We start from the raw sequence: 17,567 nt of genomic DNA on the forward strand, positions 1-17,567 counted from the left end.
TAGATAAATAGGTACCGCTCCGGCGGGAAGGTAAACGGCGTTTCCGTGCGCTGCTCTGATTCGCCAGAAGCGGCTTAGTCATGCTGGCCACATGACCCGGAAGCTGTACGCCGGCTCCCTCGGCCAATAAAGCGAAATGAGCGCCACAACCCCAGAGTCGGCCACGACTGGACCTAATGGTCAGGGGTCCCTTTACCTTTACTATGGTTGCCATGTTATTATATTATGTATTTTGTGCGTTTTGTTGTAAAGTGCCCCATGATCTCTTAATGAAGGGCAGCGTATAACTTTTAATAATAATTCCGCTAGTCCTGCAAGACATGGGGAAAGGTCGTAACTCAGCAGTAGGGCCTGGAGAAAATTATGGGCTTATAACAAATTTTATTGTGCTTATATCAAGACTGCTGTATCAGTAGCTGCTGCACCTCCCTTCTGATGTGCTAAAAAAACCCAACTTCTAGCCCCAATGGTTTCTATACTGGAGAGCCAGTGTGGTGTAGTGGTTAAGAGCGGTAGTCTCGTAATCTGGGGAACCGGGTTCGCTTCCCCGCTCCTCCACATGCAGCTGCTGGGTGACCTTGGGCCAGTAGTCACACTTCTTTGAAGTCTCTCAGCCCCACTCACCTCACAGAGTGTTTGTTGTGGGGGAGGAAGGGAAAGGAGAATGTTAGCCGCTTTGAGACTCCTTAAAGGGAGTGAAAGGCGGGATATCAAATCCAAACTCTTCTTCTTCAATGAAGCTGCCGCGCGTTCAATGCAACCCACCACTCTGCACGCAGAGCAAGGAGACCCTGCCTAGAATTAATTATTTCCCCTCTTGTCCTCATCATCCTGGGGGGAAGCAGTCCAAGATGGATGCGAGTTTCTTAAAGGGGAAACACTGAAGGCACAAAGGCAGACAATTCCAACAAGAAAGGAAAGTGGGAGACACCTGAAGAAACTGGTGTGGCTGCATAAGGAGCTTGCAGATGTGCTGAGATGTATAAGAAATGGGAAAATGGGGAATCACAAAGGAAGAGCATACACAAGCAGCCAACATTTGTAGGGAGGAGGCCAGGTGGACCATATCCCAGAATGAGCTCAGGCTTGCAAGAGGTTAAAAATAATTTTAAAAGGTTTCTTTGGCTATGTTTAAAAGCAAGAGTGGTAGGTCCCTTGCATGTAGAGGATGGAGAAATGCTATTGGATGACAGAGAAAAGGCGGAAATACTCAACACCTACTTTGCCTCTGTCTTCATCCAAAGGGAAAGCTATCACCCATCCGGTGATAACAGAATAAATGATGCAAGGATGCTGCAGTCCAAGATGGCGAAAGAGGTGGTAAGGGAACACATAGCCACTTTAAACAAACTCAAATCTCCAGGGGCTGATGAGATGCACCTATGATACCTACTGACCGGTGAGCTTGACATTGATACCAGGAAAGGTCCTAGAACAGTCAGTCTGTGAGCACTTAGAAAAGGATGCTGTGATTACGAAGACCCAGTATGAATCAGGACTCAAGATGACCTTAACAGGTTGGCCCAAACTAACAAAACAAATTTCAATAGGGACAAATGTCTGGTCTCCACCCCCATCGTTCTGCCCAAACACTGAGGTCCAGCACCGAGGGCCTTCTGGCGGTTCCCTCACTGCGAGAAGCCAAGTTACAGGGAACCAGGCAGAGGGCCTTCTCGGTAGTGGCGCCCTCCCTGTGGAACGCCCTCCCACCAGATGTCAAAGAGAACAACAACTACCAGACTTTTAGAAGACATCTGAAGACAGCCCTGTTTAGGGAAGCTTTTAATTTTTGATGTATCACAGTATTTTAATATTCTTTTGGAAGCCGCCCAGAGTGGCTGGGGAAACCCAGCCAGATGGGCGGGGTATAAATAAATTATTATTATTATTATTATTATTATTAATTATTATTATTATTATTATTATTATTATTATTATTATTATTATTATTGTCCTGTACTTAGGCAGGAAGAACCAACAGCACAAATATAGGGGGGAGGGGCACCTGACTTGCAAGTAGTCTGTAGGAAAAGGACCTAGGGGTCTTAGTAGACCCACAAGCTTAACATGAGACAACTGTGTGATGCAGCAGTAAAAAAAGGGTAGCCCAGAAAAAGTGATTCCCACCTTTGAGCCCTGAGCAATGAGGCAAAGGGGAGGGCCAGATTCCAGGAGGCAACCGATTTTTAACTGGGTTAAACTGCAGCTGCAAAGAGGGTGCCTGCCCATGTGCAGAGAGAATAGGACCTTAGTGGGAATATAGCCCAACCATCAACCACAGCACCTTATTGTTCAGGATAATACTTTAGTTAAGACTGTGGATCTACCCATTCATATCATTAGTCCAATCAACCACTGTCCTGCTGGAACATGTGAAAAGGGAGCCAGTGTGGTGTAGTGGTTAGAGTACGGCATGAGGACCCGAGAGATCAAATCCCCCACTCAGCCCTGACTCTCACTGGGTGCCCTTGGGCCAGCCGCTCACTCTCGGCCTAACCTACCTCATAGAGTTGTTGAGGATAAAAATACAGTGGTGCCTCGCAAGACGAAATTAATCCGTTCCGCGAGTCTCTTCGTCTTGCGGTTTTTTCGTCTTGCGAAGCACGGCTATTAGCGGCTTAGCGGCTATTAACGGCTTAGCGGCTTTAAGAAAAAGGAAACAAACTCGCAAGACGTTTCGTCTTGCGAAGCAAGCCCATAGGGAAATTCGTCTTGCGGAACGACTCAAAAAACGGAAAACTCTTTCGTCTTGCGCGTTTTTCGTCTTGCAAGGCATTCGTCTTGCGAGGTACCACTGTATGAATGTAGGAAGAGGACCATATACGTAACACTGAGCTCATTGGAGGTAAAGTGGGACATATACCATTTCTCAGTGATGGATATTCAGTCTACTATATTCCACCATGCTTGGTATTCCATCCCATTGCGAAGGTTATGTGAGACAAACAGCTTTGAAGTCCAATATTTGGGACCGTTAGGTAAAGGAACCCCTGACCGTTAAGTCCAGTCGCGGACGACTCTGGGGTTGTGGCGCTCATCTTGCTTTATGGGCCGAGGGAGCCAGCAGACAGCTTCCAGGTCATGTGGCCAGCATGACTAAGTTGCTTCTGGCGAACAAGAGCAGCACACGGAAACGCCGTTTACCTTCCTGCCAGAGCGGTACCTATTTATCTACTTGCACTGGTGTGCTTTCGAACTGCTAGGTTGGCAGGAGCAAGGACCAAGCAACAGGGCCTCATCCCATCATGGGGATTCGAACCGCCGACCTTCCGATTGGCAAGCCCTAGGCTCTGCGGTTTAGACCACTGGGACCATTAGGTGTGGTAAAATTGGCTTCTCCGCTAGAACAAAAAGTTCAGTACAGCCCAGTACGTATAAAGCATTTCGAGTTTTGTGTATTGGATCTTCAGTTTACTTTTATAAATTCATGAGGTGAGGTCAAGTGTCAACTCTGGGCATTTGAAAAACAAAAACGTACTGTTCTGTTATTGTTCTGAGTTCCAATCAAAGCAGCAGCAAACCTAATGTGAATTTTACAAACCTTCTGGCACCTTCTCAGCACTCACAAGTCCCAGAGGATGATGTCAGTTGCTTGTCAATACCACAAAATGTTTCCCCAAGAGATTTCACAGGTTGCCATACTGCCTCCACACCTGTTCATCAGTAAGTTCCGAGACACCCCCTTCTCATTTGGTTTCAGTAAAAAGCTAAAGGACCCCTGGACAGTTAAGTCCAGTCAAAGGTGACTATGGAGTTGTGGTGCTCATCTTGCTTTCAGGCCGAGGGAGCTGGCGTTTGTCCACTGACAGCTTTCCGGGTCATGTGGCCAGCATGACTTCTGGTGCAACAGAACACAGTGATGGAAACCAGAGCACACAGAAACGCCATTTACCTTCCCACTGCAGCGGTACCTATTTATCTACTCGCACTGGCGTGATTTCCAACTGCTAGGTTAGCAGAAGCTGGGGCAGAGCAATGGGAGCTCAGTCCGTCGCGGGGATTTGAACCACTGACCTTCTGATTGGCAAGAGGCTCAGTGGTTTAGACCACAGCGCCACCCACATCTTAGCAGTGTCTAAGTCAGTGCTCTCCCCGTGTCTAAGCATGGTGGCCATATTTATTTGGCTGCGAGTATTTTCATACCACACTTCAACCACAGCCCCAGCAAAAAGAACAAAAATGTGGAAAACATAATGAACTAAAAGCTACACAATCATAAAAACAACACAGGAGTCAGCAAGATTAAAAAGGTTATGTGAAAAAGCTTGAGACAGTTAAGGTAGGCGACAGGTGAATCTCTTGGGGGAGAGCATTCCGTAATAAAAATATGCTTATAAAATCGATACACCTCAGCAGAGGCAGCCTTTGGACAAGAAGTTATTCACTGGCAGACAACTTTCCCCACCTGATGGGATTTTTAAATAGCTTTAGCTAGTACAACCCACAATGACTGAGGTTCACCACCTCTAAAGAAGGATCCGTTGGTTCTTACCTGACTACAGTGGTACCTCGGGTTACAGACGCTTCAGGTTACAGACTCTAACCCAGAAATAGTACCTCAGGTTAAAAACTTTGCTTCAGGATGAGAACAGAAATTGCGCTCCAGCGGCACAGCAACAGCGGGAGGGAGGCCCCATTAGCTAAAGTGGTGCTTCAGGTTAAGAAGAGAACGGACCTCCGGAACGAATTAAGTTCTTAACCCGAGGTACCACTATAGTTGGTTAGTGGTTCTTACTGTTTTCAAGCATGATTTCCTCATACAAGTTCAGATTTGTATTAGCCTCTTCCCGCAGCTTGCCATTCAAGTTGACTGGGTTGATGGGGGCGTACCTGACGTACAAAGACCACTCTGCCTTTCCAGTCTTTGGCAGGAAGAGGGCAGGATAACTCACCATGACATTGTGTTCAGCATCTTTGGAGAAGTTAATGATGTTAAGCAGTCTGTAGCTGTTCAGGCACAGACCTGGGGCTACTCTTGTATTCATGTCCAAGCTGGGATGGACAGGTTACACTAGGGATCTGGAGCGTGCCCTTTCAAGCTGTACTTGGAGAGAAGGCTGTGATTCTTTGTAACAGCAACAGCAGCAGATACGGCAGCATTCATGCATTCAGAACGCTGAGCCTTGACTACAGTAATGCACTTCACGCAGGGCTGCCCTTGATAACAGCTCAGATACTTTAAACTGGTACAAAATGCTGTAGCTTGTTTTGTGCAAGGTAATCAGGACCAAATTACACCAGTGCCAGAAATAGCTCCAGATTGCCTTCCAATCTCTGTTTAAGGTCCTGGTCCTACCAAACCTTAAAGCCCGCTTTTACTCATCGCTCCATTATATCATTTTAGATAGATAAGGAATACCATGTACAGCAGCAAACCAGGTCCAACAAGGATGAGAAAAGGGGCACTTTCAGCAACTGCCCCTTAACTTTGGGGTTCTCTTTCCCTGAACGATCTCCAGATCTTGAGGGCTGTATGTTGAAAGGAGGGCTGAAATCTTGGGCTGTGTGCAACAAGGCACCCTGTGTCCCTTCGGCTTCACCTGAATTTTGCGCAAACAAAACCACACTTCATCGCCCAAGAACCCAGTGAGAGAGCATCACAGGCTGGTTTTCAAGTTAAGTATTTTATTATCAAAATTATTACATCTCTTGTGAAAGTTCAAATGTTACAGCACAGTGTACAACTCCACTTGAGGGCAGCGCTACAGCTCGCCCGCCTGCCCCCCAAACTTCCTGGTGGCTCCTTCCCAGCGACTGCACACAGAACGGGCGCATCGCCTTTTGCCTGCTGATCTCCAGAATCATCGCTTGCAATGCTCACCCCCACGAGGCATGCTCAGCATGTCGGAAAGGGAGGCTGCAAAGCCCAGTGAAGCTGACACCCTTTTTTTATACAGTATATAGGACTTGTCTTGTGGCTGACAAGTTCTATCCCCAACACGCTAACAGCCAGACACTTTTGAAGGAAAGGGTTCGTTTATTTCTTCTGCTCTGCTCTGATCAATTTTAAAAGTTTCCTCTAAGTCGAATGAACACCTGATTTCAGTTGTGGATTAGAGAAACTTGTAACAGTCCTAATTATTTATTTTTTTAAAAAAAGAAAGAAATGGGAGGGGGGGAAAGACTGTGCATCTGAGAAATGAGGGAAGACATGCTCACAGCAATATCTTGTCCGAGAGGAAACGAGAAGGTCCTTGGCAGGACCAGGGTTAGACCTGCCTGATATTTTTGCTAACCTACTATGGTTATAACTGAATATAAAATTAGATAAATAAAAACGCACGCTTGACAGGTAAACAAGTGAGAAAAGCTGGCAACTGTATGGAATTTGACAGAGCATTTGGCGGGCCTGGTGTTGTTGCTCTTGGGCCTCAGGGGGAGGTAGCAGGCGTGTTTCTCATGCACTCCATGATACTCCTGACCACAGCAGCAGCAATGCCACCAGACTGGGCATCTCGCTCATCACCCCCACCTAGAATTAGGGCATAAAGCAAGCCACCGTCCATATTCCCACTGCCGCAGCACTGGCCTCTTGGAACAAACTGACCACACCCCTAGGCCACCCCCTCACTGGCAGCGAGATGCCAACTTCAGAGGCATAGTATGGACTTCCTAGAGTCACTTTTTGCAGCAATGCCTGCATGCACACCTTGCCCTATCTCGCCCTCTCTCTCTCTCTCTCTCTCTCTCACACACACACACACGCACACGCACGCACTCACACTGCTACCAGCCCCACCCCACGGCTCTTGCTTCTCTCCCACAAATGCTCTTTATTTGCAACTGGAATGATCAGAATGGACTAAGCCCCCAACCCTCCCCGACCAGAATACTCTGGGAACCCAACCTTGCAGAGAGCACTTTGGGATTTAGATTAACGCCCCCCTCCCCCCACATATCCCCATCTCCCCTATTTATTTATTTTCTTCTGATTTGCACTGGTTTCATATTCAAGCTTTCCCTACCTGCCCAGGTGACTACAGCTAAGGGCACCGGTAGGAGACAGAGGCCATGCCACTCAGCACCGTTTGCTTTCTACAACGTACCCGGACACCAGGGAGATGCTTTTCTGCCAATTCTGCCGCCGCCACTGCCTTCTCCTCCTTCCAAAGCCAGGGGGTGGCCGGCAGTGCTCTCTCTTGCCCAGGACACCCCAGAGCCCCAGCCTCTGGGCCCTTTGCTGTCCCGGCATGGCTCCCCCGTCAGCCACTGCCAGAAGGAACGGTGGGCTCTAGTCTGTCCTGCCCTAAGAAAGGCCGGTCTGAGTCTTTACGCCTGACCCTGCAAGCTGCTGCAGTCTGTATTGATTGATGCTGCCTCCTCCCCCTCGGTGGGAGTAGTGCTGCTGCGAGCTGGAAAGTGCTGCGGCTCTGGAGCTCTGGTACAGAGCAGGCTGCCCAGAGGTGGGAGGGTTGATAGTCCGCAAGTCTGACTGCGAGGGCCTGGAGGACGATGAGGAAGAAGACGACGAGGAAGTGGTGGTGGAGGAGGAGGAGGAGGAAGGAGGGCAGCCGGCGGTTCCCACGCAGGGATGAGACCCTGTTTCAGAGGGGGGCAAACAGTCTACGGCTGCCGCCGTTTGGGCAGGGCTGGGAGCAGTGGCTGCGGGGCAGCTCTTCTTCAAGACGCCACTGCCAGACGGCTGCTGGCTGCTATAATACCCAGAGTTCCCTGCAAACAGAGCCGAGGAGTCTGTGGCGACCGGGGGGACAGAGGAGAGGGAGGGTTCCGAGGAGCCGAGGGGCGGAAGGTGCCCTGCTCTCTGGGACTGGGACCTGTAGCTGTAGCCAGGGGATGGCATGGGGTGTCCTCGGTACGGGGAGGCGCTCTGGAGGACGGTCTGCGACTCCGCCCGCGGGCTGTCCGACTGCAAGAGCTGCAAGGGAAAGAAGCAGGCATCACAAAACCGCCCTTCAGTATCCGGCTCTGCAACCCCGGCAAGAGAAGCTGGACTGCGCCCGAGAGCCAACTGCACAGGTACCGTGAACGGCACAAGGCGGGCATCGCCTCACGTACCTGGTAGCTGTAACGTGAAGGACTATAAACGGCTGGTCCCTTGAGGGAAGGGTTGAAGGGGTCTGTCGAATCTCCTTCCGCAGCATCTGGAAGGCAGAGCAGAGAGGGTCTAGCAGCAGAAAGACAGGTTGCTGGATTAGGAGGAACCAGCTACAGGTGAGCCCCTGTAGCAGGGACAGGTGAGAGAGAGACCCCCTGAAGAGCCCCAGCTCTAGAAAAACTGAAATGTAGGCAAGGATTAGAATAAAACTAATAAAACCTCAATAGCTAGAGGAGCAACACTGAAGGCGGGGGGGGGGGGGAGAGAGAAAGACTCTCTTTGACAGAATCATGGCCTTATCTAGTCAATCCTCTTTCCTCTCTTCTGCCTTGGTCAGACCACACCTAGAGTACTGTGTCCAGTTCTGGGTGTCCCAATTTAAGAAGGACACTGACAAGCTGGAATGTGTGCAGAGGAAGGCAACCAAGATGATCAAGGGTCTGGAAACCAAGCCTTACGAGGAACAGTTGAGATAAAGAGGAGACTGAGAGGAGATACGATTGCCACCTTCAAATATCTCAAGGGCTTACACATGGAGGACAGAGCAAGCTTGTTTTCTTCTGCTCTGGAGGCTAGGACCCAGACCAAGGGATTCAAATCACAAAGAAAGGAGACTCCAACTAAACATCGGGAAGACATTTCTGGTGGAAAGAGCTGTTTGACAGTGGATCAACAGACTCATTCAGGAGGTGATAGACTCTCCTTTCCTTGGAGGTTTTTAAGCAGAGGTCGGATGGGCATCTGTCATGGATGCTTCTGCTGAGATTCCTGCATTGCAGGGGGTTGGACTAGATGACCCTTGGGGTCTCTTTGAACTCTTCAATTCTGTGCCTGCCTAGCCTCTTCTTGAATACCTCACTGCAGAATTGTAAACACTTGTGTACGTCAATCAGTAGAGAGATAGAGATAGATATATATATATATATAGAGAGAGAGAGAGAGAGAGAGAGAGAGAGAGAGAGAGACTTCTATCTGCATCCCCAAGACAAAGCTAGCGAATGCATCTTAACTGCTTTGTTTGGAATGATGTGAGCCTGCGCCACGTGGAAGAGAAGAAGTCCCATAATTCACAGACGGTCTTGGACTCCGTCATTCCACAAGATCAGAGCCCTGCCTGTAGATTCAGCCCCACCTGCTCGAGCTCCAAAGGCAGCTCCCCCCCCCCCAGGGCATTCCCTTTTACCTGCTTCTCTCTCCCCTAGGCTCTCCCGAGTGGGCGAGGGCTCTCCTCTCTGACACAACTTGGCGCTGCTGCGTAAAACCTTCTCCAGAATCCCACGGCCTTCTCGCAGCCGCTCCACCGAGGTGGGAACCATCCTATAGCAGGGCACAAAAGAGCCAGAATGGGAATGACACCTCTGGACCCTTCAAGAGGTCTAAACAATTTCAAGCATCTCATGGCAATGTTTGGTTGGGTTTTTTAAACAACAACAACAACTGTAGTTTATTATATTCAAAGGTTCCCCTGCAGTCTGAAGGGGTCTTGTTCATGTGTATTTCTACATTATGCGCAACCTGCAGCTTAAGGCTTGTGCACCTTAGTTGTTGAGGCAAGTGATGTTTAATTCTAGGGCAGAGTGGAGCTTGCCTCACAATGATGGCTAGAAAATATTCATTAGAGACGAATAACCATTTTAATCAAATGTTAACACTGCAGCCTATTTCTACAGTTCCGTTGGGGGAAACAGAAGGCAGTTACCCTGGGATAGGAGTCCGAGGCATACACAGGATATTGTACGAGCAACACAACTACTGCTGGAATGCTGCCACGGCTGCAGTGTATATTAGGATGGTTTGCTCTGGGGAAGTAAAAATATAGCCAGAGATTTTACTTTGTGCTTTAGGATCGTACAAAGAGAGGTCTCCAGTCGAGTTGTAATGCAGAAAACAAAGCTCTATTTCACCATGCTCTGATCACCAAGGTAATTTGAAATGTTAAAATGCTCATTTTACACAGCTGGTATGGATTTTCCTCTGCTTAGGACCATTTCAGTGAGAACTGGACTCGCTGAAGTGGCTTTGGGTAGGTCATTCGACTCTCAACTTTTTACTATAAGTAAAATCGGAACAATGGTGCCCAGCCTCCTTCACAAGGCAGTTGCAAGGAATGTGAAAGAAGGCATGTACAGCATGTTCTATGCTGAAGCACAGCAGCCAGAATTTTACCCTTTTGGAAAACCCTTATGAGTTTCATAAATATGCTTGCAACCCCCCCCCCCCATTCCTGGCTTAACTCCAACGGGTACTTCCGCTCCAACTTTTACAGTACAATCAATGCTGGTACAGTGGTACTTCGGGTTAAGTACTTAATTCGTTCCGGAGGTCCGTTCTTAACCTGAAACTGTTCTTAACCTGAAGCACCACTTTAGCTAATGGGGCCTCCTGCTGCTGCCGCACCACCAGAGCACGATTTCTTTTCTCATCCTGAAGCAAAGTTCTTAACCTGAAACACTATTTCAGGGTTAGTGGAGTCTGTAACCTGAAGCGTATGTAACCTGAGGTACCACTGTATTGTAAGTATTGAAATCAAAAAGCTTACGCGCTAGGTCCCTCCCTCCCATTGAATCTGCATATTTTATGTCTTTATAGTTAATTTGCAAAAATGCGTTAGACAGGTGGTCACATTTCAATGAGGGGATATATATGGGTGGGGATGTGGAAGGAAGAAATGTACATATTTACTGCTGCTTTTCTTTGACTAGCAAGATCTTCCTGCAGGGCAGGGTTAATAGGAGGAGGAGCCCATCTGTTTAGATTGCAAAGGCAGTTCCTTGGCAGCTGAGAGAGATGGAAACTTCATTTGTTTTAAAATGAAACCTGTGTGCCAATATTGCAAAGCACAGCAAATCTGTGGAGGCTCTTGTGTAAATATGGCTTGTGATTCGAAGTCACCGCCTGTCCCCAGTATAGCTGGCGCAGCAGAAAAGGTCAGTTATCTGTACGCAAAGGTAGAGGAAGGTCCTTAGGAGGAAACGTAACAAGCTTGAGTGTACAGGACTCTAACCGCGCCCCCCCCCACTCTGAAACAGCTCTGCCCCACCACTGCCCGCTAGTTACGAAGGGCAGAAAAGTTGGAGCTCCGGAGTGCATGTAACGCTGCAGATCTAACAAAGACCACAGTCTTTGGAACCACTGAACTCAGATGCTACTACAGTAGTACCTCAGGTTACATACGCTTCAGGTTACAGATGCTTCAGGTTACAGACTCCGCTAACCCAGAAATAGTGCTTCCGGTTAAGAACATTGCTTCAGGATGAGAACAGAAATGGCACGGCAGAAGCGGGAGGCCCCATTAGCTAAAGTGGTGCTTCAGGTTAAGAACAGTTTCAGGTTAAGAATGGACCTCCGGAGCGAATTAAGTACGTAACCAGAGGTACCACTGTAGTGCTGCAACTTGCTTATAGAAGCAGTATCAATATGTGACAAGGTAAAAACAAAAATTTGGGAAGCCCAATTCTGTAAGTTCACTGACAGCAGAATAATGGCAATTAGCTATGATAACTTAACAGAACCTCTGAGTTCAGAGGCAACTGGACTCTGAATACCAGATGCTTGGGACGAGTAAGAGAAAAGGGCTGTTGTTTTCTGATCTCCTTGTAAGTTTCCTGAAATTACCTGGCGGGCCATTGCTGGAAACAATGCTGGACAGGCCTTTGGTCGAATCCAGCAGGGTGGCTCTTTGCGGACTGCAGCCCACAGTAAGGGAGAGCCGTGAAAAGTGCTCCCTCTGTGCTGAAAGTTCGCTATCGAGGTTATCATCCTGCCCTTTAAGACCAAAGTGAGGCAAGACGCGGCACAGGGCATAAACATTTTTACCTCTTCTCATCTTGTCAGGGAGGAACTCCTAGAAACAACACGTGTCTCTGCCACAGTTTGCTTCCTGAGACTCACCATCTACTGCTGATGCTGTCCTGGGATTTGCTGTGCGTGGTCCCCCGTGGTTCCGGTGGGCTGACTTCCTCCAGGTGAGAGGAAGAAGAATGAGAAGGGGAGAAGCCATGCTGTGGAGAAGACAGGGTGTGGGCCCCCGAGCCCTGCACAAGGCCAGCAGCATCCACATCCGCCCCCGAGCAGCTGACACTCAGCCGGGTGGGTGTCCCTGTGCAGCGAGAAGAATCCCCTCCCTCCTTGGCTTCTTGCTTTCGTTTGCGGTACTCCAGAAGGGATACCTAGGAGAGAAAAGGCTATCGTCAGCTTCAGGCAGGTGACGTTACTCAACACTCATGTGTGCGTGCGCTTCAAAGGCACCTGCTGCAATGCCCTGTGGGCTACATTTTTGTGCTGGTGCAAGGAAGCTGCTCTCCAGCCTATGGCCAGGAGGAAACCTAAAGCCAGATCTCCGGGTCACACAGACCCGAGCGCAACAGAAAGCGGAGATCAGAACCAGCCTCTAAGAACAGACTCCGCACCCTGTTGCAAGGACTTCTGAGCCTCCAGGGAACGTGATGTGTGCTTTCATCCTGTTCCCACCAAAGAAAGATTCCTCAGCTGCTCACCCTACCAAGAAATGGAGAGTCTACATGTCTCTCAGCAGGCTCCAGGCTGCCTCCTCTTGTATGATTTCCCAGCGCGCGCACACACACACATCCCGGGCAGGCCTTCCTTTCTCCCTGGAGTGACTGTGCTCGTGTTATTCATGTTACTTGCCTTTTTCCTCTGCGGAGGGTTCTGGGGTGTGGATTTAACGCCTTCGCAGGTTTTCTCGCCGCAGGGGGGCAAGGGTCCGTGTGCGGCTTCTTTCAGAAGCGCCTGCTCGTGCCTGCCAAAGTATCCCTCGGCAGGGGAGCTGCAGCAGCCCCTGTCTGGATTCAGAAGCTTCCCGTCGGCCATCTGCGGAGACTCTCGTAACAATCCGTCTGCCCGAGGCATAGCATTCAGAGGGGAGAAGGCATACATCAAGTTAAACTCTGTCCGAAAAGCCTGGTCGGAACTTCGTAGCAGCGCCTGGGCTTCTCCACTCTTTCCCGGGAAGCTGGTCTCCAAGGGCTGGGATGCCAGGTCAGAATGCCCCGGAGTGAGCAAGGAGGGTTTCTCTGGACAGTTGTTAGCGCTGGCATCCAGGAATCCTGCCTTCTGTAGGTCAAGGTCCGTCCTGAGGCAGAGCTGGAAGGACCAACAAAGGGGGTGTGGGGGCGGGCAAGGGAGAGGATATCAGACAGGATAGAGAAGCAGGTGAAAGGGGCAGACAAGAGAAAAACACTTTTAATTCAGGAAAGACCCCCTTTCCCATGGACAGCACATATACGGCTTTCTCACTCTTTGTTCCCAGTCTTTTGCTCTCCGCTCTGCCTGGGTTTTTTCTCCCCCCTAGCTGCATAGTCGCTCTCTTCCTCTGCAGAATTTCTGGAGGCAAATTAAATTTGCAGGGTCCCTCCCCCTCGTGGATGGAGATGTTGGCGGCTCAAATGAGCCTCGGTGTGTTTTCAAGGTCACTATTTAACATATAACGTCACAACCATTTCAATAAAAGGTGAAGAATCAAGGAAAACTTCAAGGCACCACACACCAGGTACTCGTATCCACCAACCTCTTTGTTGTAAAGCTAGTCACAAGCACACTTTGCAAGCACGCTTCACGGCATTCAGAAATCTCTTAAGAAGAGAACTGACAAGCACACGGGACAGAATCTAAGCTTCGCGGGATGGCATGCAAGCCACGGGCAGAATCCTGGGTTAACAGGTTTCCAATTATTAAAAGGCCCTTAAAAAAAGTGTGGGTGGTGGCTATATTAAAAAGCAATTGGGAGGGGAGCTGCCCATTCAATGGGGATGAATCTTTTGGCACCCTGCACTGCTCCCAAACTTTCCTCTGCTCCCAATAACTCCCATCCCTGTCCAAGCTGTCAAGGATTTACAAAAGCCTCTGTATTCTGATCAAAATAAGACCAACGAACATAAACCATACTGCATAGCTCATTCCTGCTCTGCAACTTAGAAAACTGTTGACAGTGAACTGCCTGCCTCAAGCTTTGCAGCTATGTCCATTATTAGCTTCTATCCCTTTTGCTGTTATCTTGAATTTTTGGCATGGTGGTGTTTATATACAGCACCCCAACATTATGCTTGCAGGCTGACCACCTAAACTGAAAGGGGGGGGTATAACCCCGCTCCACAAAGTGCTGCTTCTCCTTTTGATAGGCTGGAGGTGGGAGGGTTACAAAACAAAGCTCTATTGTCCCGCTGCCTTGGAGTGAAAGCAGACAAACCTAAGAGATGCGTCGCACCCCTTTCCTTCACAAAGATCAATCTCTAGGCAAGGAAAGGTGTCCGTGCTTGTGTGTACTGTAATGCACAAAATGCCGTGTGGGTGCAAATACATACATCAGACAAGATGTGTGTGGCAGATTTAGGGCACTGGGGGGGGAGTACAAATGCATAAAGGCATGAAGGTACCCGTAAGCCTCTGCCGGAATCCTATGACCTGCAGTCTTCAATCCATTTTGCTCTTCACGATGGAGGACAGACTGGAGGGATGCAACCAGACCCTATTGGCCCGGTAAAACTTCACGTTGCCAGTGTGCTAAATGGGAGTTCTCATCATGCTGTGTCTAATACTTTGGAAAGTCCAGGCACTTTTTGGCTATCCAGGAGGGCAGCCGTCAGTGATCAACTTCCCAGTTTGGTACTTGTTTGAGACATTCAGGTTGAGGGCCGTTGGCCTTTTGCAGTTCCAGACTGACTGTGGCACCCGGCACACTGTTTTAACTAGATTTCTGGTAAGCTAGACCTAAGTTTCTGTCCTCTTTCAGAACCTGTCCCTCCCTTCTCCTCTTGGGCTCTATGTTCCGCTACTCATGCATTTGTTTTATAAAAGTGTGTTACATTGCTTTTCGATGGATGCCATGCATCAAAACAGTTTGTTATAAAACAACCATGGCCTCAAAACAATAACAGAACAAATCCGGCCGGAAAATTATCTCTAGGTCTGTACAACCACATAGCCATCCTTGCCCTCTTAGGAGCCATATCGCTCCCTGGCCTCAGACTCCAAACTCCACCAGACAAAACAATTAACTTTGCATTATGCTTATCGAGTTGCACAATTGAATCTGACCGCAGAGTTTGTATCTTGAAGAATGTGGGCTTTTGGCACAGAGCAGGAGCAAGACTGTCTATGCTGCAATGGATTAAGAAGATGGGTTCAATAAAACATACAGCACAGTGGTTGCAAGGCCCAGGGCCAGCCACCAAAAATTAAAAGAGTCTGATTCATTTTCTCCTCTCACTTCCCTTCTCTCTCTCTCTCTCTCCCCCACTCCCCAGGAAATGCTACTTCAGAAGAATTAACTGGAAAGTGGTGGGCATTTTCCCTTCGTTCACCACTCAATGCTCAACTTCAACAACAAAAGAATCTGACTTGACTAGCCCCTTCTTCCCCACCCACTGCTTCCCCTATCCCTCCTCCCTCCAAGTGTGTATACACACACACACACACGCTCACCACGCAAACTACACACTCTCTCCGCCTCCAATTGAGATGGTGTGATAACTACCTCGGGCGACAGGGACTCGGGCCTATGCGCAGGGGAACTCTCAGGGGAGGATACGTTCTAGGAGGGAAAAGCATCTTGTTATTCATCTAATTTTACAAGTCAAGAAGCAAAGTAAAATGAAGTAAAAAAAAAAGAAAAGAAACAAGCATAGAGGTTAGCCACAACTATTTGCGGGGGGTGGGGGGCAGGATAAGAGACTATCAAAGGGGTGGCCTCATCACTTAGGGGGGGGGGAAGTAAACACATTACATGGATTTCAGAGTAGGGGAAAAAAACAGGATGGAGTTACTGTGTCTCATGCTACAACTTTAGTATCCGGATGAAAGGACAGCGCAGAAACCGGAGATCATTCCATTGCCTTGCGTTCTGAGGATGCCTGGCCAACCAGCAACACCTCACGAAGCCCATCACTCGGATGAGAGCTGGCGTATCACTCTCTACCCACAATGCCTTGCTTTCAGACTGGACTAAAAGGTGAAGGCATTATGTAGAAAATCCTCAGCTGGCCGCTCCTTGAGATACAGTGGATATGAAATTATGGTACTAGCTCCTTGAGGGAAGGTGGGCATGAAGCATGGGAGATGCTTCCATACCTGGAACTGCAACGTTGCATGAAAGCATCTTTCTCTTCCTCCATAAACCTAGGGTCCCTTCCTGAGGCATGCAGTGCTGGAAAGCACGAGCTGCAGGAGGAGACCCGCCCCCCTCAGAATCTGCTGGGTTATGCTGGCCGGAGAGCCACATTTGGTTGGGGCAAAAAGAGCAGCGACACATGGCAGAACCCCTTTATTAAGCTGATGTCGCCATGTCATAAATCCTTTTACCAAGAAAGTCACTTTGGGTCTCTCTCTCTCTCTCTCTCTCTCTAACCCCCCCCCCACTAATAACTGATTAAATATTGAGCTTCTGAACACTTCCAAGGTAAGACAGCTTCAGATCCCTAAGCGCAGAAGCCCATGAGACACAGACCCACAACAAGTACTTTTATCTAAACTACCCTTCCCCATCCCGGGGCTCCTCAATTGCTTTGGACAATAACTCCTAGGCTGATGGCATATGTAGTTCAAACATCGAGAACACATGGAATTGAGAAAGACTGGTTAAACTCTAAACCACATAAGCACAGTGAAATATGTTCTTGAGCAGGGGTTCCCAAACTTGGGTCTCCAGCTGTTTTTGGACTACAGTTCCCATCATCCCTGACCAATGGTCCTGCTAGCTAGGGATGTTGGGAGTTGCAGTTCAACAACAGCTGAATTCCCAAGCTTGGGAAATAATAATAATAATAATAATAATAATAATAATAATAATAATGATGATGATGATGATGTTATTAATACCCTGCCCATCTGGCTGGGTTTCCCCAGCCACTCTGGGCGGCTCCCAAGTGAATGTTAAAAACACAATACAGCATTAAAAACTTCCCTAAACAGGGCTGCCTTCAGATGTCCTTTAAAAGTAATTTAGTTGCTTACTTCCTCGACATCTGCTGGGAGGGTGTTCCATAGGGCAGGTGCCACTACCGAGAAGGCCCTCTGCCTTGTTCCCTGTAACCTCACTTCTCGCAGTGGGGGAACCTCCAGAAGGCCCTCAGCACTTTGGGCTATTTTTTTATTGTGTTTGTTTTTGTGTGGTTGAGGGTTTTTTGTAACTTTTTATAGATTCACTGTTGATTTTATGGGAGGTAGGCTCAACTTGATGGCTGCTCAAACTGCTTTGAACTATTTCTATCTGCTGTATAGCAATGCACTATTATTTAACTTGCTTCTTCCTTTTTTAAAAAGACAATTATGGATCGGGCAGAAATGCAGCAGGAAATAATTTAAAGGAAACATAAATAACGTGTCATGAATGAGTGGAATGGTGTGAAAAGGGGAAGCCTCAACACAGGGAAACTGGGGAGAATGGGTGGTAGAAACTTTAACACATTGAAAGGCTCCTTCCCTGCAACACACATAAAGAGGGGCAGGTGGGCAGAAAACTCAGTCATACAGCAGCAGAAGCCGCTCACTTTCTTAC

The 17,567-nt window shown here is 48.5% G+C and overlaps 1 protein-coding gene and 1 long non-coding RNA gene across 9 annotated transcripts in view; one reads left to right on the forward strand and one right to left on the reverse strand.

The window, feature by feature from the left end:
- Positions 1-4,672: 4,672 nt before the first annotated feature.
- On the forward strand, positions 4,673-6,154 carry LOC310702278. The gene is made up of 2 exons (XR_014523430.1): positions 4,673-4,860; positions 5,380-6,154. It is a non-coding gene; the product is annotated as an uncharacterized lncRNA (long non-coding RNA).
- The window catches only part of SETD5 (SET domain containing 5), a 63,107-nt gene continuing 51,148 nt past the window's right edge, over positions 5,609-17,567 (reverse strand). For 5 of the 8 annotated variants that reach the window (XM_083491131.1, XM_083491130.1, XM_083491127.1 and 2 more), the window contains 6 exons: positions 15,549-15,605; positions 12,704-13,159; positions 11,948-12,225; positions 9,240-9,373; positions 8,017-8,102; positions 5,609-7,876 (listed from right to left, as the gene is read on the reverse strand). In XM_083491131.1, the coding sequence (XP_083347257.1) occupies positions 7,247-7,876; positions 8,017-8,102; positions 9,240-9,373; positions 11,948-12,225; positions 12,704-13,159; positions 15,549-15,605 (1,641 nt within the window). In that variant the 3' untranslated portion in view covers positions 5,609-7,246. The remainder of the gene's footprint in view (positions 7,877-8,016; positions 8,103-9,239; positions 9,374-11,947; positions 12,226-12,703; positions 13,160-15,548; positions 15,606-17,567) is intronic. The other 3 variants (XM_083491128.1, XM_083491134.1, XM_083491133.1) reach the window with 1 other exon arrangement.

This window comes from Podarcis liolepis (assembly GCF_965112155.1).
Source record: "Podarcis liolepis genome assembly, chromosome: 2".
Taxonomy (NCBI): domain Eukaryota; kingdom Metazoa; phylum Chordata; class Lepidosauria; order Squamata; family Lacertidae; genus Podarcis; species Podarcis liolepis.